This window comes from Ascidiella aspersa, chromosome 4, assembly GCF_963924565.1.
Source record: "Ascidiella aspersa chromosome 4, kaAscAspe10.2, whole genome shotgun sequence".
NCBI lineage: Eukaryota > Metazoa > Chordata > Ascidiacea > Phlebobranchia > Ascidiidae > Ascidiella > Ascidiella aspersa.
In genome coordinates, this window is record NC_139450.1 from 7586335 (window position 1) to 7611193 (window position 24859).

The 24859-nt window shown below is 39.2% G+C and overlaps 1 protein-coding gene across 1 annotated transcript; it reads left to right on the forward strand.

The window, feature by feature from the left end:
- The first annotated feature begins 1012 nt into the window (after positions 1 to 1012).
- Positions 1013 to 24859, forward strand: LOC146146937 (uncharacterized). The gene is made up of 16 exons (XM_083387711.1): positions 1013 to 1169; positions 2873 to 3001; positions 3787 to 3893; positions 5832 to 5979; positions 7766 to 8000; positions 8946 to 9179; positions 9782 to 9906; positions 11577 to 11721; positions 12382 to 12566; positions 13452 to 13623; positions 14916 to 15036; positions 15253 to 15503; positions 16179 to 16320; positions 17581 to 17685; positions 18642 to 18829; positions 24470 to 24859. The coding sequence occupies exons 1-16, from the start codon at positions 1080 to 1082 to the stop codon at positions 24529 to 24531; spliced, it is 2439 nt and encodes an 812-aa protein (XP_083243837.1). The 5' UTR covers positions 1013 to 1079; the 3' UTR covers positions 24532 to 24859.

The following is a 24859-nucleotide window of genomic DNA, read 5'->3' on the forward strand; positions in this document are numbered from 1 at the left end:
TGATACTACCACAAGACATCAGAAATTCAGTTTTTTTTGTCTTCTCAGAGTGCGCAGTCGCTCTCATTTGAATTGGAAGTCCAGCCAGTTACAAGACAGATGGTATTTAATTTCACGTTAAAAACAATTGATTTGCGTTTTCAAAAGTTGAAATAAGTATTGTTTAAAGCTATTTAGAATTATCAATATTTAGAATAGCTTAAAAGTTGCTCAAAACCAAGTCTAATAATTCAGTTTGTGAGAAGTTTATTATGCATTGAGGTTTCTCTTGTTACGGATATTTTAAATACTATACCAGTGGTTCCCAGCCTTTCTTTTGTCGGGACCTCTTTTAAGTTTTCGGCAACCTAAGCGACTCATTAACTTCGCTACACAATATTCTAGATTACAATCATTTACAATTTGAAGAAAATGTTTACATTTCTAGACAATAGTTTCAAAACTTGGCAAGAATGTACAAATTTACGCCATAAGCGTAAAATTACGTGCGTCATCACCTTTTTTATTTCTAAGAAGAAAAATTTAATGTGCGCTTTTGATATAATTTAAAACAAATTTGACTTTCCGTAAAATTTAAAATTGACTTCCCGTAAGCTCAAAAGTAACTAAGAGTTTGATTTACTTAGATTAGGAAGACATTTTATAACACTATTGTTTTACGCATGTTTTTAAAATGTCCTGTTTGTCGAACCAAAACTGTTCAAAGGTGTTGTTCAATAGTGACGTAATCAACAAGACTGTTTCAGTGGAACAAATGCCATAAAGATAATTTTTCACATTGACGGTTACTAGGTCGTTTCTGGTACTGCTAAATTTTTAGCCTATATTGTTGTTGTTTTTGTTGTTCATTTCTCGTTTAAGAAATGTAACTATGCGTAATAGGCTACTTAAAGAAAAATCTTCAGCTGGCCAATGTCTATTTTTCTATATTTAGCTATTCAATGTCTATTGTGTGTCTTGATGTTGGTAAGCAACTGAGAATTTTCAACAGGCTTTGTCTAGGAGGGTTGTACTTAACTGAAGAACTTTTTAACAGAGTTTTCTAAATCACATAAACTGACAATTTTAGCAGAAATACAATGAAGAAGTTTATTTTAGCATATCTATTTGGGATTATTTATTTCTGCTCCTTCATTTCCACAAAAGCTGCCATGGACCCAGTTTTCTTCGTAAGTATTTTATGTCTATAATATTATTGCACGTTTCAAAAGACAAAAGCAAGAATCTTTTCAGTATTTAGGAATTATTCGAGAAACAATTTCGTCTGTGAGGGTGACAATCAAAACAAACGCAAAAACAAAGTTTAAGTTTTGAAGTGTTATTCATCAAACCAGAAAAAGTTACAATCGTGTCAGTGCTGGTATCATGCGGATTTACGTCTATTGAAATATGCTCACTCAATAACCATTGGTTTATCACCACATAAAGCCACAAAACCGAATAAAGTTTAATTGTCTTCTTACCTATGTCCCCATTGTATCTTCGTAGGAGATTTTCTTTGTGCATTGCATAGAAGTCTTAAACGCACGTCACACCGCGCAAGTTTTGGGTGAGGTTGGGGTTAGTCAGATACCCCAGCAAACGTTAAGTTCCAGCTGGCATTATTAGGGTTCAAAATAAATTTATCTCAATTAGGTAGATTTTTAGCACTATACAATCCCCGCCAAGAATATACCCACAGTGTTGTACTGACTTCAGTCATTGTTTTTAAAAGACTTGATTTGACTTAAGTCGGCTTGAGAAAATGACTTAACTTTACTTAAGTTATTTGGTCAAATAACTTTACTTGGACTTAAGTCATTAAGTCAAATGACTCGAGTTGTAATTAAGTGTTGTCATTTAACATTGTATTATAAAATTAGGATATTGGGCAACTTTTGATTTGGACTTAAATTTGACTTTTTTTTTAAATATAGCTTGACTTGGACTTAAGTTATTTCACAAATGACTTAACTGGGAATTAAGTCATTTTTAAATGACTTATTTACAACACCAGGGAGTCGAACCGTTTGACTTTTCCGGTTCAGGTTCGGTTCGGGTTCAAGGATTTTTTCGGAATCCGGTTCAGTTCCGGTTTCGGTTCGGAGAAATTTAAAAGTTCCGGTTCAGCTCCGGTTCGACCATCGCTATTTCAAAACCGGTTCATAAAGTTCCGGTTCAGATACAATATAATTTGCGTTAAATCTCAAAATGTGGGTCGATAAATGTAGAAAATAATCTTTGAATTGTAAGTCATTTACTCTGAGTTACGTGACGTATTAAAAACACAGTAACTCATTATTGAAATATCTAAAAAAAAAAATCTGCGTTTTATTTATTCAATATTCATATTTTTTCATAAAATTTTGAGCATGGCGTAAGTTGACTCTGTAAAATAGAAGTTGTGGCGTCATGCAGGAGCGAACCGCTTTTATTTACAGGTTTGGGTTCGGTTAAGGTTCAGGTACTTTCTAATTATTCGGTTCAGTTCCGGTTCGGCTCCTTAAAATCTTATAAAAACCGGTTCAGGTTCGGTTACGGTTCGGAAAAAATTGACCCAAAACCGCTTCATAAAGTTCCGGTTCGGTTCCGGTTCGACTCCCTGCTGTATACCCATTAATGTGAGGAAAAATGTTAAACAGTGTTGTAAACAAGTAATGATAAAATGACTTTAGCCTGAGTCAAGTCATTGCCAAAATAACTTCAGTCCAGTTGTTGGTAAAAGTGGTTTGCCTAACCTAAACAGAGGCCAAGTCAGGCCATTTGTTAGATTTAGAACTTCTGAAGTCAAATCGGATCGTTTTGCCCCAAATAGGATATACATACAGTAGATTTGGGTCAAGTGAGTCAAACCGTCAAAACACTACACTTAAACCTCGATCTTGCTTTGCAGTTTGAACAGGACCCATGGCAGAACCAGACGCACGTTGGCTACGTCGGTCACTTTAAGATCCCGGTCAACGTTGAGCTGCGTAAATGGTGGATAGCACTCATCTACACGCACAAAGTCACCGAGTTTGATGCAAGTGCTGGTAGTTTTGTTTTAGTTGTTGAAAGGACCAATAAATATAGTCGGCTTCACTGGGCAACTTATACTTTACCGACTGAAATAAAATGTCATTTCGAGACATGTGCTGCCAATAGTACTGTTAGGACCTTTTAGAATTTTGTTTATTTTACGCATTCAACTTTTCGTGCCGATTTAAGCTGAACTTTTAAAGTTAATGCATAATTTTACAAAAACAATTATGCGTTGTTCTGAGAAAAATTAGAAAACCGTATACTTTTAGTTAATATTTTTGTTTGAGTTGTGCAAAGGGTCAATGAATAGAGTTAGAAGGCAAATTGTATTTAACCGACTGACATAAAAAAAAAACTGTTTCGAAGAAAATAATGTCAATGCTACATTTAGGACGTTATACATCCATAAATTTTCAACAATTTATGCTTTGTTTTATTAAAAAGTCGGAAAGTCTTTACATTAAGACTAGGCTATTGTTTTCGCCGGTCGAAAATCACAGTACAAATTTTAAAAAAATATTAGATAATAAGCCGTTGTTGGATAAAAGCGTGGACCCCCAGGATATATAACGACGTACTGCAAAAAACAAACAAGTTAGGAATGACTGAATAAAAAATCGCATTTTGGAATCAAAAAACGGACTTTTTCCAACATGTCTAATGTTGCTTAAAACGAATATACTGTTTGAGATGTAATTCAAAGACAGGCGTTTTTTCTTGGAATTTATCTCATTTTTAATAAAGCGATATAGCCGAAATTTAACACTCGCTGTAATGTGATCCCAGGCTTGGCAGGCGCGCTACTGGAAGTCAAGCGATGATGGAAAGATTGTCTTCGTCAAGAACAAATCGTGGAACGGAAGGCAGAGACCAGGAGGAGTGTTGGATCAAAGGTCAGTTTCAAAATTAAAGCTTATACTTTGGAGCATACAATGGTTGGAAGTTGTAGTGAAACAAGAACACCCGAGTTGTTCATTTTCAATATCTTTGTTGAACTTCTATGTTGAAAATGAATCAAGAGTTAAACGTTCAAAATTATACCTATACTTCTGTATGGGCGGTGATATTCTTACTGAAGCTTATACTCTTTAAGTACTCATCAACGATGGACGACAGGTTGTAGGACTAGACCCTATAGGGCAGGGGTCGGCAACCTTTTTCTAGTCGCGGGCCAAAACCAAACTCAGAAAGGTCTCTGCGGGCCGCAATAAGTGTATACTAAGAATGGTGTTATTAAAATGTTAGAGCAACTGTAAATCAGGCGAGCCTCAGGTCTTTTTTGTACTTAAAAACGTGTTTAATTATATTTAAGAAGGTAGTAAAGTGCTGACGGAAAGCGCGAAAAAAAGCTTTTATTTTGGTATTCCGGCATTTCTTTTAAATTTCTTGCAAGCTCTGTTTTATTACATTGCCGAAAAAAAAATAAAAAAAATAAAAAAATATATGTCCAATATTTTTGTATACGTGTTCCGTTTTTCGCGACACACGACAGCATCAAAACGTAAACAAATCGGATGTAGAATGATCATTCGTGCAAAGCGCGAAAATTTTTCGAACTTACGTAGTTAAAATGTATGTGAAATTGATTCGTGTCTAATTTGTCAAAGAGGCGGCGGGCCGGATGAACTACATCGGCGGGCCGCGGGCCGTAGGTTGCCGACCCCTGCCCTAGGGGTCTCCTGTTTGCTGTAGCTGGTACCAGGGCTTTGGAGTAAAAACTCAAAAAAAAAACAGTCAAGCCAAACTAAAAACCAGACAAACCAAACTCCCCAGTACGACTAAGGCCGAAAAAATAAACTCGAATCCGACTCTCTAGTCCAGATTCGACTTTACAGCATAGTCTCCCTATTTCAAACAGTAATCCTCTCAAAGGGGGGAGCATATTATTCATTCAATTAATACGTGGTTCGAAAATATTCCATTATATGGTATTCCACTTTTACAACATACAGTTTGGGACCTTAAAATTTGGTACTGCACATGCGCACCTATACGACGCGGGACACGGGTAGGCCTACGTAGTCTTACTCGAGTCCCGAGTTCGAGTTCGAGACCGACTCCGACTCCGACTCCGCAGCCCTCGCTAGCTCCCGGAAAAACAGGAGAGTTTAGCGGCCAAGGTTTGTCGTTTAGGAATAAAGAGTTGTTTAAGATACTCGACTCCGCTCAGTAACTAGCATTGTTGTTTTTTATTGCCTTTCACCGAGTCCGCGTTGCTCAGTCTGTGGAGCCACGGCCCTCGGAACGTTCGTTGTTGTAAGTGTGGTTTTATCACATGCTACTTTTGCGAACAATATGGAGCAACGGTGCTATATGGTTAGTTTAAGACTTGTGCACTAACTTGTTTAGTAGATACCCGAAAAACAGTCGAGGTCGCAAGTTGAAATTTAACGGCGGGCAGCTAGACAAACCATTATAAATTATATACTGGTCGACTGATTTCGGTCGAGGTCACTCGATGTTTGAATTTGAGTTTATTTTTTATTATTCAATCAACGAATTTGAAAATCGAAGGCATTAAAATGCCGAGGTCGTACGTAGAACGATTGTTTTGCAGGCCCCAATAAAAATAGAAGTCCTGTAAACTCACACACGAAAGAAAGCATATAAACAAACGTAAAAAATGATTTGAAAAACAAGTAGTGTAAGTTATTTATTTATAAAGACAAAAAAGTGCTTGAAAGTGACATAATTCTGGCTTTGTTATATTTTAATTAAACAAAATCAAATTCTGCTGTTTAGCTTCAAAACTACAATTCATGAATCGTGTTGAGATCTCTGGAGCATGTATCTGATCTTCAACAGTAAGGTTAATTGACTTATTTTGGTAGGTATTTAATCAACTACGAGAAGAAGCCTGGCATTGATTACGATGAAGAGCCAACGATAAGACCTGTGATAGTCTTCCTCGAAAAGGTCTACATTCCCGACCCACTTGAATTCCAGGAAGCTCCCATGAGGGCGATACCGATCAAACAGGTGAGCGTTAACGGTTTAACTTATTTGTAACGTTTTTAGGCCTACTAACTCTTATATATCGGTATAAAGCAGGGGTGTCCAACACGCGGTACGCGTGCAAAATTTGGCATGCGTCCTTATAAAAAAAGGCACGCAAGTCCTCCAAAAATACTGTATTTGTTATACAGCCAATTTCATTGTTTATTCGCAATATAAAACAATAGCGGAAATCACGACAACTAATAATTACTGATATTATAGCATTTTATACTGTAGTGGAGGTTATATAGCTAGCGTTCACATAATTATTGGTGTGAAGAAACAAGAAGCAAAAGTCAGCTCACCGACGGAAACTATAAGAGGCAGTAATGCGCATTTCTACTATACACAGCTTAATGCCAACCTACATTCAGAGTTTAGCTGAAAACAAACGTTTGCCAAGGAGCATTTTTTTTTTTTTTTTTGATTAAATAAACAAATGTTTTTCATCAAAATAAACGATTTTATTTCTTGTAAGAAAGCGCTTTCAACATTAGAAATTTGGCACGGAAAGTAGTTATAGGTTAAAAATTAGCACATCGCCGTGTTTGCGTTGGGAAACCCCTAGTATAAAGGGATGCAAAACCAAACAGTTTTTTCTAGCGCTGTTGGTCGTTTTCTAGATTGATGTTGTTTTACAGCAGTGACTTATATTAACCCATTGTTAGCAGCGGCTCAGAAATACAGCAAAAGGTTTGACGACTCAATTATCTCTCTGCTTTATAAAAAACAAAACAAAAAAAACATTGATATAATAGCATAAATAAGTTCGAATGTAATTCATAAGCGCCACTTTAAGACTTCCATTTCAGGGTTTCTCAATGGTGGCCCCCATCTCCCCCCTAGGGGACACAGAGAACTCATTGGGTAACCCAGGAGCATCTTATACTTCAACTAAGGGTTGTAAACACGTCATTCTGAAATGAAATAAGGGCCACTTAAGTAATTTAAAGTCCCAATCAAATCATTTATAAAATAACTTAAGTTCAACATAAGTCATTTATAAAATAACTTAAGTTCAAGATAAGTCATTTATGAAATAACTTAAGTTCAACATAAGTCATTTATAAAATAACTTAAGTCCAATTCAAGTCATTTTCAACAAATAGCAAGTCCCAGTTCAAGTCATTGATTACGCAAAAGTCGAAGCATTCGAAGAAAAAACTAATAAACGTCTAGAAATGGTGAACACGTTCCATCCTGGGCGACATTTCAAATCATTGAAGTATATTTGCCTGACAATGTAGATTTGCTGCATTGGACCGCAAATCATGGCTAAATTTCTATATTATTTAGGTGTCATATCGGCACCAAAAACACCTTGGTATCGGACTAGTTAACTACCGATACTGTCATTTGGTATCGGGTATCGACTTTGATCCGATGTTATTAGACATCTCTAACAGAAACTTTAAAGAACATTCAATTAAATCAACAGCAACCTGTGAAATCTTTTAAATGTGCGAACACTTTTTGACTCAGCACTTGTTTGTAATATTAACTGACATCCTTATTGGGTACACTATGCACGGATCTGTAATGTAGCTTGATAATGAATTGCAAAGCCAAAAAGGTCGAGTAGATCGACATTATCTTGATTAAGACGTTTCGATACGAGCTTGTATTATCTTCAGTTCATGTAACCGTCACATTAACTAAAGATGATACAAGCTCGTATCGAAAATCAAGATGTTGTCGATCTACTCGACCTTTTTGACTTTGCAATTCATATCAACTGACTTCCTTTTATACTTACTCTACTTTACAGTACAACGGCTTCCCAGACAACTTCATAATGCTTCCTGTGGAAGTAATCGCCACTGAAGCCCCGGTAACCCGAAAGCCCCTGACCAAGGGTCCCGATTCGGGGGAGTTCTGGTGGGTCTACACGGACCCCCCTCCCGTCACCCGCCCTGTGCCAACTGCCAGGCGAAGGAACGTGCCAACGGCGATGACAGTTGCCATACGCGCCACTCCTGGCACTCCAGGTCAAAGGCAATACGGTAAGTGTCACGTATGAGGCGTCCGTCGGTCAAGGCTCAGTTTCTCAAACTGTGCGTCGCAAAGCCCTGGTGCATTGTTTTAAATTTTAAGGGCATCCCACAACAATCCCACTTCGTATCTAAAGTCAGCTGCAGACGAAATGCTTCCAAATAAACTAAAATTATCCCTTGACATGTGCATTCTTAAATCTAAATCATTATTTCGAAAAAGCTAAAGCGATTAATTTTAATTATATGCTACAAACAGACAAATAAATAAATAACAAAACATTGAGACTCCGGACAAGTTGGGTCGCAAGTCGAAAAACCTTCTTAAATTCGTAAAAAAAAAAGTTTGAGAACCACTGGGTTAAGGGGGTGGCCAACCAGTCGTATATTAATAACTTATTCATGTTAACAGCAATTTTTTTTACAATAGACCAATTTTGAGGTGTCGGTATAAACCAGGCTGCGTAGTCGGACAAGGGACTCAAAACACTTGTAAAACCACACGATTCCCGAGTCCGACGTGCGCATGCCCGAGCCACATTTTAAAACTGATATGGCCGCGAACTGTAAATTGTAAAGGTGGAATAACATACGATGATTTTTTCCGACCATTGGTCGATGAACTTTATGACACCCCTAAGAGTGGATTTCGGAATATCCACGTTATTTTAGTCACGTAAATTGTGAAATATAGGCTGTAAGGTCGAACAAAGACTCATTTGGACAGAGTCGGACTCGGCTTTGGTTTATATTTTTTTGCCGGAGTTAAACTTCGGTTATTTTAGCCGACTTAGGATCCCTGAACAACCTGGTCCGACTGCGATGCACAAATCCCTAACAAGTTGTTCGACTCGTTCGGCCCGGAGTCCGGCTCCGACTCCACAGCCCTGTATATATAACATCAAACTCCAAACTAGTTTTTCATTCGAATTCCTAACATGCATTTACTTCATTCAGCGCTGCCTTGTCACGAGAGCCTGGCGCACCGACAGAACCGCTGCGTACAACTTGGCAAGCCAAAAGACGCCTGCTTCGAACCGCAGTGCTCGAGTTACGACGTGGCTCGCTACAGCGCGGTGCAGTGCTGGAAATACCAGGGTTCGTGCTGGTGCGTCGATTCCAGGACCGGAGCTCGCAGCTCGGATCAGGTGGTTAGGTTCAAGTTCATGCACAAGCTTTCCTGTATCGGCGGTGAGTTATTTCCTACTGTTGATCAGTGTTGTAAACAAGTCATTTTGAAATGACTTAAGTCACAGTCAAGGCATTTGTAAAATAAGTTGAGGGTATTTAAAAACACAAAAACAAGCCAAGTTCAAGTCGAGTCATAATTAGAACAAATCAGACTCACATGTCAAGTCCTTGTTATAAAAATATAACTTTTAACTATTTCGATTGGTAAAGTGGTCCATGATGAACAAAAACCGGACTGTGTCCCCAACGGCTATTTCAGTAAACCTGTTTGTTTATTTTTCAAATCTACCCAGGTGATACAGTGATTACTTTTGGTCGTCCTTTTTAGGGTGATCGAAATTTTATGAAAAGTATTGTTCTACTGTTCAATTTGTTGGTTTTAGACAATTTGAAATAGCATAAATATGCATATATACAATATATTAATTTTGCTGAAACGTCTTTTAAAACTATAAAACTAGATTTTTTTTTGTTTATTTAAAAAAGTATATAATAAAGAAAATATGAATGCTATTTCAAGGTTAATTAGATTCGCTTTACTTCCCAAACCGATGAAATAAAACTGTAAAAATTCTAACTCATGGGCAACCGTTCTCCGACAGGATCTGCAACCACGACCACGCCCACCACAATAAAGACCACGCCCCCTCCTGTGACCCTCGCTTCGGGGTCGGCAGCGTTGAAAAGGCCCCCGTTCGTACCAAGGAACAACTACGACTATAACGAGGTAAGGAAAATAAATTGCAAACTCAATATCAGGCTGCTGAGTCGGTTAAAAACAACCCGAGTTAGACTCCAGAGTCCAAAATCCGACTCTGGCTTCATTATGGTGATTTTGAGTCCCGAGTCCTGCTTCAACTCTACAGACCGTATTTAACCTATTTACGTTACTTGTGAATTTTTAGCACTCCAATCATACAAACGTGAATTTTCAGCACTCCAATCATAGGGCTGACATATAAGTTATCGTCACCATGCGTGGTTGGCACATATTCTAGCAAATGCTATTGCATCCTTACAGTTCACAATTTCCAGCGTCATCAGTTTCAAAATTTGGTTTTGCGCATGCGCACGGCGGACTCAGGACTGGGGTAGTTTCACGTTGTCTCACTCAAGTCCTGAGTTCGACACCAGCAAAAAAAAAACGACTCCGTCGAGTCCCAAATCCCGTGTCCGTCTCCGACTCACAGCACAGCTCAATATATAACGAGGCGAAAGGTAACGTTTGGCCATCCGCCATATTGATGAAAAAAATAAAACAAGTTGTCAAATTATTTCTGGAAAGCACAAATAAATTAATTTCTGGTAACCACTTTCTGGTAAGGTTTTCTGAAAAGCACGTCCCTGAAATTGACTTTTCATGTAGAGTTAATGATACCTGAAGTCCTCAACCTACCTTACAAAATCGTTAAAAAAGCTTTAGTGCACAATTTTTTTTATTTGCACAAAGTTTATATCCTACTGACAAATATCCTTTATTCTAACTTTTAAGTTACAGTCTGCGAAATGTTAAACAGCCCATATAGCATAGTTTATAAATCGGGTCAAACCTGCTGTGACAATTGTTCTGTGGAATTTTGATCCAAATCTGAAACAGCATCGGGTTCAAAAATGAAAGCATCGGGTAGTAAACTGTTTTCCGAAATATAGCAAAAAAATTAAATCGTCTGCTCTCCTTAAATTGCATTTTCGGTGTTGAAATGACTTTGATCGACAATTTTTAAACGTGAGCACACAATAAGGACTACAAATTAACAATATCTGAAGAAGAAGAAGAATCTATAATTCCATAGTACATAATATAGTTTTGGTGTTGGCGTTTCGGCGCCCTAGGTTGAACGACGTCTTTGGGGACACCGCTGTTTTGGCAGAGGACTGTTTTCCCTTTTGGGGGTGGGTGGGTTTGAAATTAGGTTAGAATCGTTGGTGATGTATTTAGGGGTGTTAGGTAAAACGTTGTATAGGCATTATTCTGGCCATTGTAGGTTTGTTTCGACATATTTCGGTCTTATTCCGACTTGGCGTTATTACGACTATTAGGTCGTCGGACAATTTCTCATGCAACTTGAGAATAAATTAAACTTTTTATTAGCCCTATTTCGGTCTTACTCCGAAACGTAAAAACAAGGCAAGCTGCAAAAAATAAATAACTAAATTAGTTCAATTGAAAGTCAACAAAATGATGATTTAAACATTTCCACTTAAACTAGTTAAAAGTCCCTCTTTCGTAACAAGAACCGACGTTGGTGTTTTTCTAATTTTCGGCCATTTAAACGGTTTGCACATATAAGTTGTTTTTTTAGGTATTCAGATAAATGGCTTCGAATTTAAGATGCAAAGACGTCATATTCGACGATCCGGCACAACTAAAAAAACCATTGACCAAAAACTTTGCAGATCATCAGGAACTCGCTGCTTTTTTTCGAGGCGCAACGCTCGGGCAATCTCGATCGAAACAACAGGATTCTATGGCGGTCCAGCTCACACACCGCTGATGGAAAGGATTGCGGCAAAGTCGACTTGTCAGGAGGCTATTATTTATGTGAGTCGCATTCACCAATTGTTATAAGAATTATGTATTTCGCAGAGTAAAATCTTATTTAATTACTACCAGGGATGTCCGATAATATCGATTTGGAGACGATACCTGATAACAATTTCAAGTTTGGGTACTCGTACGATACATGTCAACTGATATCGCTGCCAATCAGATACCAAATTAATATAGGAATTTTAAAATAACCTCGGAACGTTTTAATTTTTTAATTTAATTTCGCGTGTTTAAGCATAGTAATGACGTCATTTGGTATTGGCACGGATCGCGATACTTTTTGCGCAAAGTGTCGAGCATCAATATAGACATGAAATGTAAAGTATCGGACATCCATTATAATGTCAATTTTTCGGACGTCGTACGCTTGACAGTTAATTTTGTTCAACGTTGCCTGTTTACCATTGTATAAAAAGTGAAACGTTAGAAGGTAGAAAGGGATATTTCTTTTTGAGGCAAATCAGTTAAATGCTATATTGTTTAGTTTTAGGCGTGTTTTTATGTTGGAAAAAAACTAAGCAAACTCTGTTTTTTATGTTAATCGACTTATTATGTGTTGCATATACCTTGAACTAGTTTTGGACGTACATGATTACGAGCAGTCACATTAAAGTAGATCACAATGAAACCAATCTATTTTTTATCATGCAGCCGGCGACTACGTGAAATTCGGCTTCCCGACTGCGTCCGCTCTCACCATGCTCGCTTGGGGTTTTCTCGAGTTTCCCGACTCATATGTGAGCGCGGTGGAGACTGGACACCTCAAGCAGGCACTTAAGTGGGGAACCGACTACCTCCTCAAGACTCACCGCACCAAGTACAGCCTTGTCGGACAGGTACGAATTGCTATGTGAAAGCGCCGCTGCTTTACTTCCAAATATGTCGCAACTAACTTAATAGTGACTTCGTGACTTGAAGGTGCTGATTCAAGTTAAATGCAAGCCTCTTTTTGAACAAATCTCTGTGAATTTTACATCTTGGACCCAAATTGCTCGATTTTTCTTTCAGTCTTTCGGACAAATTAACTGACTTAAATTGATGTCGACAAATCCCATTGGTTTTCAAAATGACTTAACGTGGTATTGAGTGATTTAGACTCATTTGGTTAAATACTGGATCAGTTGACCTGGTATCGATATCGGAATCGGCTCTTATGTTGCAATCTTTAAACGTAACTGAAAAAGCCATGTAATTTCGCATCGGAGCCGATAGCCACGGTACAATGCCGATCTCATACATAATCGATATATAGTCATTTCAGTTGAGGTTCGCGATGCACTGTAGCGATTTTAATTCGCAAACTTTATACAATATATTGCGTTAACACCCAAATATAACTAAACCTCTAAGTCTGAACGCTTAAGAAAAGTTTGATGACCAAAAGTCTCGTTTTCATTTAATTTAATGTTTCATGGTGATTTGCTTAATTAATCGTTGTGTAATAAAAATACTCATTGTGCAATATTAGAACAATTCAGCCCGATATAATGTTTGTGCTCTTCTAAAAAGGCCCGATATCACATCGAAAAATAGATAGTTGGAAAATTGGTGTTGTTTTGCTCATTTTACTGCATTAGCAAATAAGCCTTCGTTTGGCGCTTCGAAAAATTATTTTCTTGCATGAAGTATCCCGTTGCTCCAACAGGTTGAAAAACCTATGACGTACCGGTAACCAATACTTGAATCTGTCAAAATCAAGCTTCAAATTATTTGCTCCTTAGGTTGGCAACCCGGAGCGGGAAAACGCATTCTGGACTCGGCCAGAGCACATGAGGATCCCCAGGCCTTGCTTCAACATCACCAGCAAGAGTCCTGGATCCGACCTCGCAGGGGAGACTGCTGCTGCAATGGCCGCCACTGCCAAGGTTTGGTTGGCAACTGGAAGCTCTATGCGTGAGTTTATCTCCACTGGTAATTGGTAACTGTTATAGGAGGTTATAATCAAGTACGAGTAGCAAAGTGGTAGCGCAAGCAGGGCCAAATCATGCCTTTTAGAGGTCCTAAACTTTTATATTTTGGTGCCCTATATGAGTCATTCAAAATATAAACACAGAGTATAAATATAGAGAGGTTCAAGATGATACTTAAGAAAGAAAAATAAGCTAAAATGTATTTTAACTGGGACATTATTGAGGTCTAAGTCGTCTGACCAACTCGAATTGTGTCGTTAAACACTGAGGCACCATTTAAAATTGTTTTCCTTTGTGCCCTATGCACATGCGTATTTTGCTTAATGGTTCAGCCCTGAGGAGAAGAGTATATATGGTAGACCTTTGCCAAGTTCTTCGTTATGTAGGAGGAAAAACTGAATCAAGAGTCACTATTACCAACTATTGTCTGTAACTTTGACATGTTCTTCTTTCAGTTGAGTTTGAGTAGCAAGTGGTAGCACCAATATTTAGTATCTAATATTACGAGTTTAGTTTGTAAGATTTCAGTTATGTCTCGCCAAAAGTAACCATAACAGTAAGCTAAGTTCATAAAATAGTGAGTACATTTTGGTAAAAGTTAAGCTTGATAATGCCTCACTGAAATCTGAGGAATAACTGCTCCCAAAAGTGGATTAGTCAATCGCGCATGTTTACTTTAATAAAGCTTTGATCTAATAAGTACAGCAACTAAAAACACCACTATTGGGTATAAATTCACATACGTTTAATTCAACAGTATTTCGTTTAGGTCTGCTGACGAAAAAGTGTACCTAGAATAAGTATCAATTACTGAATTGTAACATCAAATATGATACAGTCAAGTCTGAGGAATAGCGCATCAGTAGAGACTATACAAATTATTCAATAGAGACTATACAAATTAAGTCCAACAACTATTGCACCAACGAGAGATTTATCTCGATATTGCAAACCTTGTGTATCGATAAGCGGTTAATAATATTGGAGTAGGCCTATAACTTTGTAATTTATATATGAATTTCTAACGTGGTCATGTATATTTTTTAAGGTTAAAAGTTTTACAAAGAGTAGCAAACCCTTTACCATTTCGTAATTTATATAATTTCGTCAAAAGCCTAAAAATTGGATTCTCTTCTTGTATTTAGTACAAATCACGGTTTACAATCCAAAGTTAAACTTCACGATCTGAAAAACTTACGTCCATAATAATAAACCTTGTATTTTTCGGCAAATCAAGTCTTTAAAAGGTGTGCAACTTTTCTTGTTTATTTTAAGGTGATCCCTACGTCATCACTCTGCTGAGTCACGCTCGGGACCTATATGACTTCGCACTAAAGTTTCGCGGAATTTACTCGAATTCGATGCGTGCGGCTCGAGACTTCTACCCTTCGTCGGGGTGAGTTTAAAACAAATAACATAACCGGTTAAAACGTAATAAAATCGACATTTCGCAGTTTACAGACGTTTTAGCAATATTTTTTGCACTGATGATGGCATGATGCCCATCTACTCGACCGTTTTGACTTTGCAATTCTTTATCAAGCTAGAGTTGTATTGTGCATGAGTAGAATAATGTTATATTTATATTAAAATAACACAAATAACTCCACAGATACGGGGACGAGATAGTGTGGGCTGCCCTTTGGCTCTACCAGGCCACTGGCGAGTTGCGCTACCTAGCGGACGCGGGCCGACTGTACCGCGAGTTCGACCTGGACAAGAAACAGGGGGACGTGTCCTGGGACAACAAGGTGGTCCCTGTCCAGATCCTGATGGCCAAGAACGCCATGAAGGCCGGGGCGCCCAACGCCGGTCAAGCCTTTCTTAATTCGGTGGTCGGCTTCTGTAACTTTAAGTTGCCAGGTGGGTGGATGTTAAGGTTTTGGGGTGTTTTCTTGTTTTTTAGTTTGTCATTTGATTGGCCTGATTTGAAATATGTTAGGTTGAAATGATCTTGTTGTTGGTATTAAAGCTTTCGTACGTGTGCAAGTCACCTTTCGAACCGCATATATAACCATTGTTTTTCACACTTATTTTTTGTGTCAAAAATTAAATGAAAAAATGAAAAGTTTTTAAGTCATTTGAAATAAAAATTTATTTTTTTATTTCTAATCATTTATTGCTTTTAAATATTGGCCAGGGGCACTTTCAATACCATTGTTAGGTTGTGTTCCATGAAAAAAACAGCAATTCGAGCAATAAACAAAACAATTTTTGCCATTTCATTAATTTTTAATAAATCTCAAAGCCAAAAAGTGCGAGTAAACCGACATGATCTTTATAACGAGGTTTCGATACGAACTTGCAACATGTGATACAAGTACTTATCGAAACGTCTTTAGACTCTTTATCAAGATGATGTCGATTTACTCGACCTTTTTGGCTTTGAGATGTATTATTAAGCTATATTACATATCCGTGCATAGTAAACCTCTTCACTTTCAGTTGTTAAAAAATAGGATTAAGAAGTCACGTTTGTGTTTTAAGGAAAACACACACGACACAAAGATGGTCAACGTTGTTATTTTTGCATTTCAGGCGGTGGTTCGAGATACACACCTCAGGGACTCCTGTTTGTCAACGAGTGGGGAACAAACAGATACGCAATGAACTCGGCCTTCGTCTGTCTTGTGGCATCTAAAATGCCCGAGCTGGACAGCGTAAAAAAGCGAAAATACAGGTTCGGAATGTGCTGATACTCAAACCATGCCTTCTAAAATTGAGGAAGTCACCTTATATTTTATGATAATATTAAGAGCGAAACTTTTTTACATCTCTAAGGTCAAACAAATTTAAACTCACTGCTAAAAAATAATAGTCAGTCAATATAGAATTAAAAATGTCTATCTAAGTTATTTTCAACAGACAACAAGGCAAGTATCAGTTAGTATTTATAATTATTCACCAGCAATCCAAATCAGCATTAAATAAAATGTACGTTTAACACTTTGAAAGAGTTCTGAAGTCCACTCAATTCATAACAGCACATCATAAAAAAAATTATCGTTATTATTTATTATTACTGTGAAAATCTCTCTTGTGACTTTGTATAAATCATTTTTCAATTTGCGAGAAAGCAGGGGCACAAAGTGTTGAGAGTCCATTACCGTGCAGCTGACTGGAAGGTCCATTGGACCTTCGCTGCTCCGGCCGTATCGCGCGTGAATTTGTTTTTTGTTATAGCTTACTTGTGTATTTTAATTTAAGCGCTAACGGAAAAATAAACATTACTTACATTAAAGGTGGTCACCACTCATAACGTATTAAAACCAGGGCTGCGGAGTCGGGCTCGGGACTCGACGAAGTCGGTTTATTTTGCTGTAGTCGGACTCGGGACTCGAGTAAGACCACGTAAAATACTCGAGTCCCGAATCCGACGTACGCATGCGAAGTACCAAAATTCGAAACTGATAAGGCAGCAAACTGTTAATTATAAAAGTGTGATAGCAAATGGTAAAATATTTTCCAACCATGTATGTTTAATGGATCAGTTATATGACGGTGACTGGATGAAAGCCACCATTTAGCCGGAGTCGGACTCGAGACTCGTGAGTCCGGCTCGGGTTAATTTTTTATCTGGAGTCGGTCTCGGGAGTTATACTAGAGTTATTTTAAACCGGCTCCCCAGTCCTGGTTAAAACCACTGGTCTAAAGACTTCTATAGGTCTATTCCAATAGTAAAAAGTGTGAAATTTCAAAGAATCCGTTTTGTTGTCGGTCATCTTCTGCATTTAAAACGGTACTTCGATAGGAACTACTGATATTTTTTTCTAATAATAAGAAAACGGTACTCGGATGGGAAGCACTGACATTTTTTCTTATTAGGTATTTATCCGTTTTTTTTCTAATTTTTTAATTATCCAAGAGCGATTTGCTTTTATTGTGGCTTTGCTTTTTTAAGCATCATTTGTAATCTTTCGTTTTCACGTGTAACGCGCAGGAAGTTCGCAGAAGACCAGATGGACTACATCCTGGGCAAGACCGGTAAAAGCTTCGTGGTAGGATACGGCTCGTACTACCCGGATAGACCACACCACAGATCCAGGTCAGTAAATTCGCTCCATGGCAATGTCATTACGCTGAAAATTAACTTTACAGTATATCGCAACGCGCTGACAATACCTCTCGTGTTGGGGCATGGGTTGGGTTCAGCTCAAGCCTACCATATTTTCTTGCTTTTGTATACGCTTAAGTCAGCGGACGCCTAATTTGATTTTTATAAAGCTGGATAACTGAAGATTTTGACGATTCCAATCCAACTCGTTTCTCAAATTTTGGAGAAGGAAATAACTGAATTATATAAATACTTCTTGCAAAACAAGCCTTAAGGGCTAAAATGCCTAGTATAGTTGTTTACCAAAAATATCCACCGAAAGGATTTGTTTGCCAGGCAGTTATTTTTTCCATAGTGGCGATTTTGCTTGCAAACAAATCGTATTTTTGTGGCTAACGAGGAAGCCTGGTATATTATCACACATTATCATCGGCCATCTTAAATTTAAAAGTGGCCGACATTAGTTACATATTATATACATGTCACCATTTTAAAGTAATTTAATCAGGCCACAAGTTGCTTCTTTTTACACAAGGTCAACTATTAAGTTATCCTCGTAGTTTCAGTACCGAAGGATGTATTTTAGTGGGGAAAGTAGAATAATTTTTTAGAGGAACGATAAAACATTTTCTTAATGAAACGCATGATATTTTCAGACAAAGTTACGTCATACCGAATAGTCAAAAATAAAAAAACCTTCGGGTGTAACTTTCCTAAAAAGTAACCTTCGGTAACCTAAGGGTATCGCTCGATGTAAAGCAGAAATATACAGCTAGGCCTGTCGAGAATAGAAATTCTTTTTTTATTGACGTGAAGAACCTAAAAACATTGTTTTTCTTTTTTGCCGTTCCGGCGGCAATTATTTTACTAAAACGCCGTTTCCGGCTTACTTTCAGCGCCGACATTGAAATATTTCGCACATTTAAAACCCGCGCGCTTTCTTGCAGTTCGTGTTCGATGGCGGGCGCATGCGGGTGGGATTTCTACAACAAAGACTCTCCGAACCCCCAGGTGCTGGTCGGGGCCATGGTGGGCGGACCGGACGAGCTGGACGGCTGGCAGAACGACCGGACCGACTACAAATCGAACGGCGTCTCGCTGGACCACAACGCCGGGCTTCAGAACACTGCCGCAGGTAATAGATAAACAACGAACTGTAAAGTGCAAGTGTGAGGCGGTATATGTATGTACATACATAATATTTCGCTATTAAAGCATCATAAGTATCCAAACACATACCACAATATGCTTTAATAGCAAAATATATTTATCATATTATAACATCTAAACAAACTGATTTTCGGTTTACTAAGTTCTGTACTTGGTTTAATCTTTATCATTGATGTGCAGCCAGACTCGTTTGTTTTCACCATTCGGATTCAGGCAGATTTGTTTTTCGAAATTAATTTTGATTACACAGTGCTGTCATGCATATAGCAGTAAAATAGGTAATAATGTAGTGAAGCGTAGAGGGGTGGTGTTGTAGGGAGCTATAGGAAGGCTGCTGACCCTATAGACGAGGGCCGACGGCTGCCTAAGTCTCTTACAAGTTCTTAATCCGACTCCAAAGGAGCAGGCCGCTAGAATACCTGTCCTTAACTTCTTGTACTCTAAGCAAAGACAATCCACTCAGTAGATAGTTGCTCTTAGAGTATATTCACAAATCTCAGAAATACAGCGATAAACAGAGCGGTGATTCAAGCCGCTAATCAGTAAGACGTATAAAGTAGAATGAATTGTCAAATGCGGAAAAGCAATTCGCGAGGCGCGGCGGTCACACATCAGTGGACAATGGTCACGTGTATAGTGACGTAAAAGTAGGCTAAATGCTACAGAATTCCCCTTCCAATGAACAAGCCAGACGTAGGAAGGGTTGTTCATTAAAGAAAAAAAGAGATCTCAAAGATTGATATTAGGATTTGGTTTGGGTGCATGTCCGAAAGTTGTGGGACATGAAGAGAAATAGCATGCAAAAATGGCGAGCGAAAAACAAGCGTGGCGTTATAAGAAAACAATATATTTACAACTCAAGAGAGCAACGTTTTATGGGTGTTTTTATAATTTTTTTGGGGGGCGAATTTTTAAAAGATTTTTCTCCGTGATATATTTGTACACAAACGATTGAAAATGCAATACAGGAAACAATTAATGTTTGGCCGGGCTCTTTCAAGCTGCGGCAACTCAAATGAACAGCTGAAGGCTGTCTGTTTTGTAAACAAAGTTTGAACGATTAGTTTTCTTGGTCGCTCGGACCCTTTGCGACACAAATAAATTTCAGGCGTACATTGATGAAATGCGATACATCGAATTATAGATACATGGCGATAAATTTCATGCACAATTCTGTAAGCTTAGCGTTTGGCTTTAAAGTTATTTTTAGCAAACGTTGATTTAGGCCTCTGTGTCGCTGTTCGCGCTGTCAGAAATCGAATTTGTGAACGGTCTTGCCGCCGACTGTAGGTTAGGGGTGGGGGTTTGGGTAGGGTTATTTGTGTTGTTTTGTAAGGGTGGCATATTCGGGTCTCTCCTAGCAATATTGCGTAGGCGACTGCGCCACTCTGAGATGCGAATCCGCATGTTCGCCATTCGTTGTTCGAACGGGTTGTTTGGGAAACGCTGTTGAAGCCTTTCTGATAGAGCTGCGATGGTCAGTTTCATTCCCCAAATGCACGCTTGAATTACAAGGAAGCAAATTATTCCCTGTATCCAAGGGCTTGATATAGATGATATCATGCTTATCAGCGCGTTGTCTAGAACTTTTGCAAGGTAGCTGAGTTTTGCGCCTGTTCCGCCTGACGACGTGGTGTTTGCCAGGTCGGTGAAGTAAGCTTTCATTGTTTCAGCAATATGACGTGATTCCTCTATGGAGTTCACGAGAGTGCTGAGGTCGGTTGAACTCGAAGACATTGAAGCAAAAGTGTGGAGCGTGTCCACGTAGTCTTGAGCTGTGAAGTTCAACGCAATTTTTGCGAAATGCATTATTAGCGTTGTCGTTGGGGCGTTTTCGTATTCCAACGTGTAGTTCTTGAAGATGTAAAGAACTCCTTGTATGACAAATTTTTGTACTCTGTTCGGAACGTAATCTTCGAGGGCTTCCACTTGGTCGTATGCAAAGCCATCGTAACCTAGCTGTGCTGTTCGAGTGGTACCATCGGGGTGACGATAACTTATCAGCGGACGCCTCGCGAACCTGTCAGAGAATTGATCAGTTTCCCATCTATTGTTCGGCAAGAAAGTTGGCTGATTGTGTCCGAATTTGATAGTCCCGCTGAGTTCGTGTCCTTCATGGTTGAAAGAACCTCGCTGGGGTAGACGCGTGAAAGCATCTTTAATGTCATAGTTGCACTTCGTTTTATCTGACACTCGAGCAAATTGATTTCGCTTACTATTCGTGTCAGCTGTGATTCGACGTTGTCCTGTAGGTTATTGAGCGCTCGACCCACAGGAGAGTATCGATCCAGTGTAAAGTTTTGTGGGGGTTGAAAGTCTTTCGTTGGGATTTTGCAGCGTTGTGCGGCGAAAATTAGTCCGCCCAGGTCACAGAAAGCTGTGGGAACTCGAAGGCATCTCAATGTGTTTTCATCACACAGGTTCCACGTGTGTAACGAAATGGCGAGGCTTCGGAATTCCAAACGGAAAAGCTTCTTTTGAGTATTGAAGTGGAGAAGCATCTTTTCTTCTCCGATGGTGGTTAGTTTCGGGCATCCGATGTTTTGCGGAACTTCCCAAATGAACCGATGTGTTCCAGATAAGCAATTGCCTTTTGCAACGTGGCAATCTTGTAGTGAAGTTAGTGTGCTGCTTATCCTTTTCTTTATTGGGTCGTATAAAATTGTCACTTGTGTCAAAATTGCGTTCTGTACTGTTCCGGTGGATTTGATTGGCCAGACGTATCGGAAATTTGGTTTGTTATTTGTCAACCACTGGTTGGGCGTTTTCTGCGTTAGATGTCCAAATTTAGTCTGTTTTGTTCTTGACCATTCTTGACAAAGATTCCTGCTTGGTGCTGCTTTGAAAGCGGTGTGTTGTTCTTTGGTCTTGGCGCCAAAGAAATACAAGACAGTTGAGTAGGTTGTTATTGTTTGTTGACAGCTGGAGGTAGTTAGTGGTTGAAGATGCAAGTCCGGATTGTAAACTTTTGCTGAGCCAATGGTTGATTGACCCTGTTTCGTGATAGACGCATTGCTCTGGCGTCTTAATGACGTAATCTTGTGAGATTTGAGCCTTATTGCAAAGGCGTAGATTTGTTAGCTGTATGGGGGTTGCTAACGGCAAAAACAATATATACAATATCAACAGTAGGAACGAAAAATTAGTCTGTTTGCGTGATGCGTTAATCACGGTATCTGGCTGGGAGGCGGATGTTTCGTCCTCTTGCAGTAGTCCGTTCCGTCTCAGGTGGCGTTTCAGTGTCTTCATCTTCGGAGACATCTGTTGAAACATCGTTAGGTGACGGTTGTGTTGGAACAGTTAGAATAGCGTAGGCGGTTTTCAAGCGGTCAATGGAAACGTTATCAGGTTTTCCATTTTTGTCAAGCTTGAAGTACTTGTTGCTTCTGTCAAGAACTTTGTATGGCCCGTCATAGAGTGGGGCCAGGCTTGGTTTTGAAGCGTCGTTTCTCACGTAGACGTGTTTGCAGGTCATCAATGCCTTGTCGACGTAATTGGGCCTTTTATTTCGCGGCCGTGTCGGCTTGTATCGCTGTTTGTCCATGTAGGAGCGAATTTTGCAAAGAATACTTCCTGATGTTGCCTCGCTTTCTGGCGACGTAGTGGCAAAAACGTCATTGGGCAATTTCAGTCTTTGGCCGTAGAGAAGTTCTGCTGGCGAGCACTGTAAATCCTCTTTCCACGTTGATCGTAATTGCAGCATAATGAGCGGCAGGTTGTAGTACCAGTCCTCTGCTGAAGTCTGTGCTCTTAGACACGATTTTAGCTGTCTGTGAAATCTTTCGATTTGGCCGTTGCTTTGTGGATGAAACGAGGTGGTTGTATTGTGTTGTATCCCCAAATATTCCATCATTTCCTTCCACTGGTGTGATGTGAACTGAGATCCACGGTCTGTGGTCAAAGTGTTGCATATTCCATATCTTGAAATCCAGGTGTATAGAAAAGCTTCTAACACAGTTTCGGTTGTTATGTCTTTTAGAGGTGAAACTTCGGTATAACGAGAAAAACGATCCGTCATGGTTAGAATGTACCTGTAACCGTTGCTGTTGTTTAACGGTCCCACTATGTCGGCGTGCACACATTCGAATCTCCTCTCAACTGGTTGGAATCGTCCAATTGGAGTGAAATTGTGCCGTGTCACTTTGCAAGTCGCGCATTCGTGACATTGTCTGGTCCAGATGCGAACGTGCTTTTTCATATGTGGCCATACATAGCGTTTTGCAATCAGTTCGATGGTGGGTTTGATTCCTGGGTGGGTCACGGAGTGTAGAATCCGGAAGACGTGATGTCTGAACCCTTGCGGAATGTATATTCTTGGCACAGAGCTGGAAGTGTCACACCATAATTCCGTCTTCATGGTTGGTGGAGTGAGTTTTTGTAGTGACATGCCAGTGCCGTTGTCCTATAGGGCTTTCAATTCTGGGTCTTCTTCTTGCGCTTGTGCGATGGCTTTCCAGTCGATCGCTTCCGTGTTGAGTTGAATGTGATTGAGCGCGTTTCTAGACAAGTGGTCGGCTACGACGTTATCCTTTCCTGCTACATGCTCCATGGATGTGGCGAATTCGGCGATGAAGACCAAGTGTCTCGCTTCTCGCGGAATTATGCGATCCGCATTCGATGTGAAAGCGTGAACGAGAGGCAGATGGTCGGTGAAAATCGTTGTTTCTCTCTCTCCAATGTAATATATGAAGTGTTTCACCGCAAGGTAAATGCCAAGTAATTCGCGTCCAAACGCGGAACTGTCGTCTCTCTAATTGTCGAGATTTTTAGTCCGTTTTTTTGCCTGCTTTTGATTGCAATGTTCTGTCTTCAGATATCTTCCGAAGAACAAGGGGGTCACCAGTGAAGCGTAGAGGGGTGGTGTTGTAGGGAGCTATAGGAAAGCTGCTGACCCTATAGACGAGGGCCGACGGCTGCCTAAGTCTCTTACAAGTTCTTAATCCGACTCCAAAGGAGCAGGCCCCTAGAATACCTGTCCTTAACTTCTTGTACTCTAAGCAAAGACAATCCACTCAGTAGATAGTTGCTCTTAGAGTATATTCACAAATCTCAGAAATACAGCGATAAACAGAGCGGTGATTCAAGCCGCTAATCAGTAAGACGTATAAAGTAGAATGAATTGTCAAATGCGGAAAAGCAATTCGCGAGGCGCGGTGGTCACACATCAGTGGACAATGGTCACGTGTATAGTGACGTAAAAGTAGGCTAAATGCTACAGTAGTGCTTTTTGTTTTATGTTTTTATTTGTTTTTTCTAAACGAATTATTCATTTATTGTGGCTGATACTTGTGTATCATTTTATTGCAAATTGTTCCGACATTCTGCGCCATTCAACCACATACAGGCCGCTTTAACGACCTACAAATAACACTACTAAACACTGCTTTTATAAAACGTGACTTACAACAGCTTTAGTGGTCGATAATCAATTCCGACAGACATAATTTACATAAACTGTTGCTACTGCGTCATTTATCCTGAGGAAAGCTACGCAAATAAGTCGTCAAAACGTTGAAGTCATATAATTATCAGAGGAACTGTTTTTAGATTCTGATATATTTTATTTTTTATTTCACAAATAACTGAGCTTGTCATTTGATTTCAGGTCTTCGACACTTTCAGCTCGAGTACGACGCTTGGCTGAGACAGGAGCGTAGCAATTCGTGAAACTTTTGCAAATGATACCCCTTCCAAAGAGCTTGAATTAGTTTAACAAAATGCTTTTCAATGTTGAGCCCGTCATTTTTTGCCGAACGTTTCTAATCTGCAAAACGCGCGAAGTTCCCATCAATCGTCTACTTTTATCTTATATTTATTTCTGCTGCTTTCAGTGGTATGCTGTAATATTTTTTGTGGTATACAGTTGCACTTTAAGATGACACAATTTTAGATAAATGTATTTTCAGAATATTCGCACAAGTTTTATCGCCAATTTTTTGCTGTGCAATTTCGCCACGTCATCTCATCTCGCAACATATCGCACTATTTAGGAATA

Coding starts and splice junctions, on each gene's coding strand:
- LOC146146937 (XM_083387711.1), top strand. CDS start 1,080: ATGAAGAAGTTTATTTTAGCATATCTATTTGGGATTATTTATTTCTGC. Junction 1,170..2,872: donor CCATGGACCCAGTTTTCTTC/GTAAGTATTTTA, acceptor CTTGCTTTGCAG/TTTGAACAGGACCCATGGCA. Junction 3,894..5,831: donor GGAGGAGTGTTGGATCAAAG/GTCAGTTTCAAA, acceptor TTATTTTGGTAG/GTATTTAATCAACTACGAGA.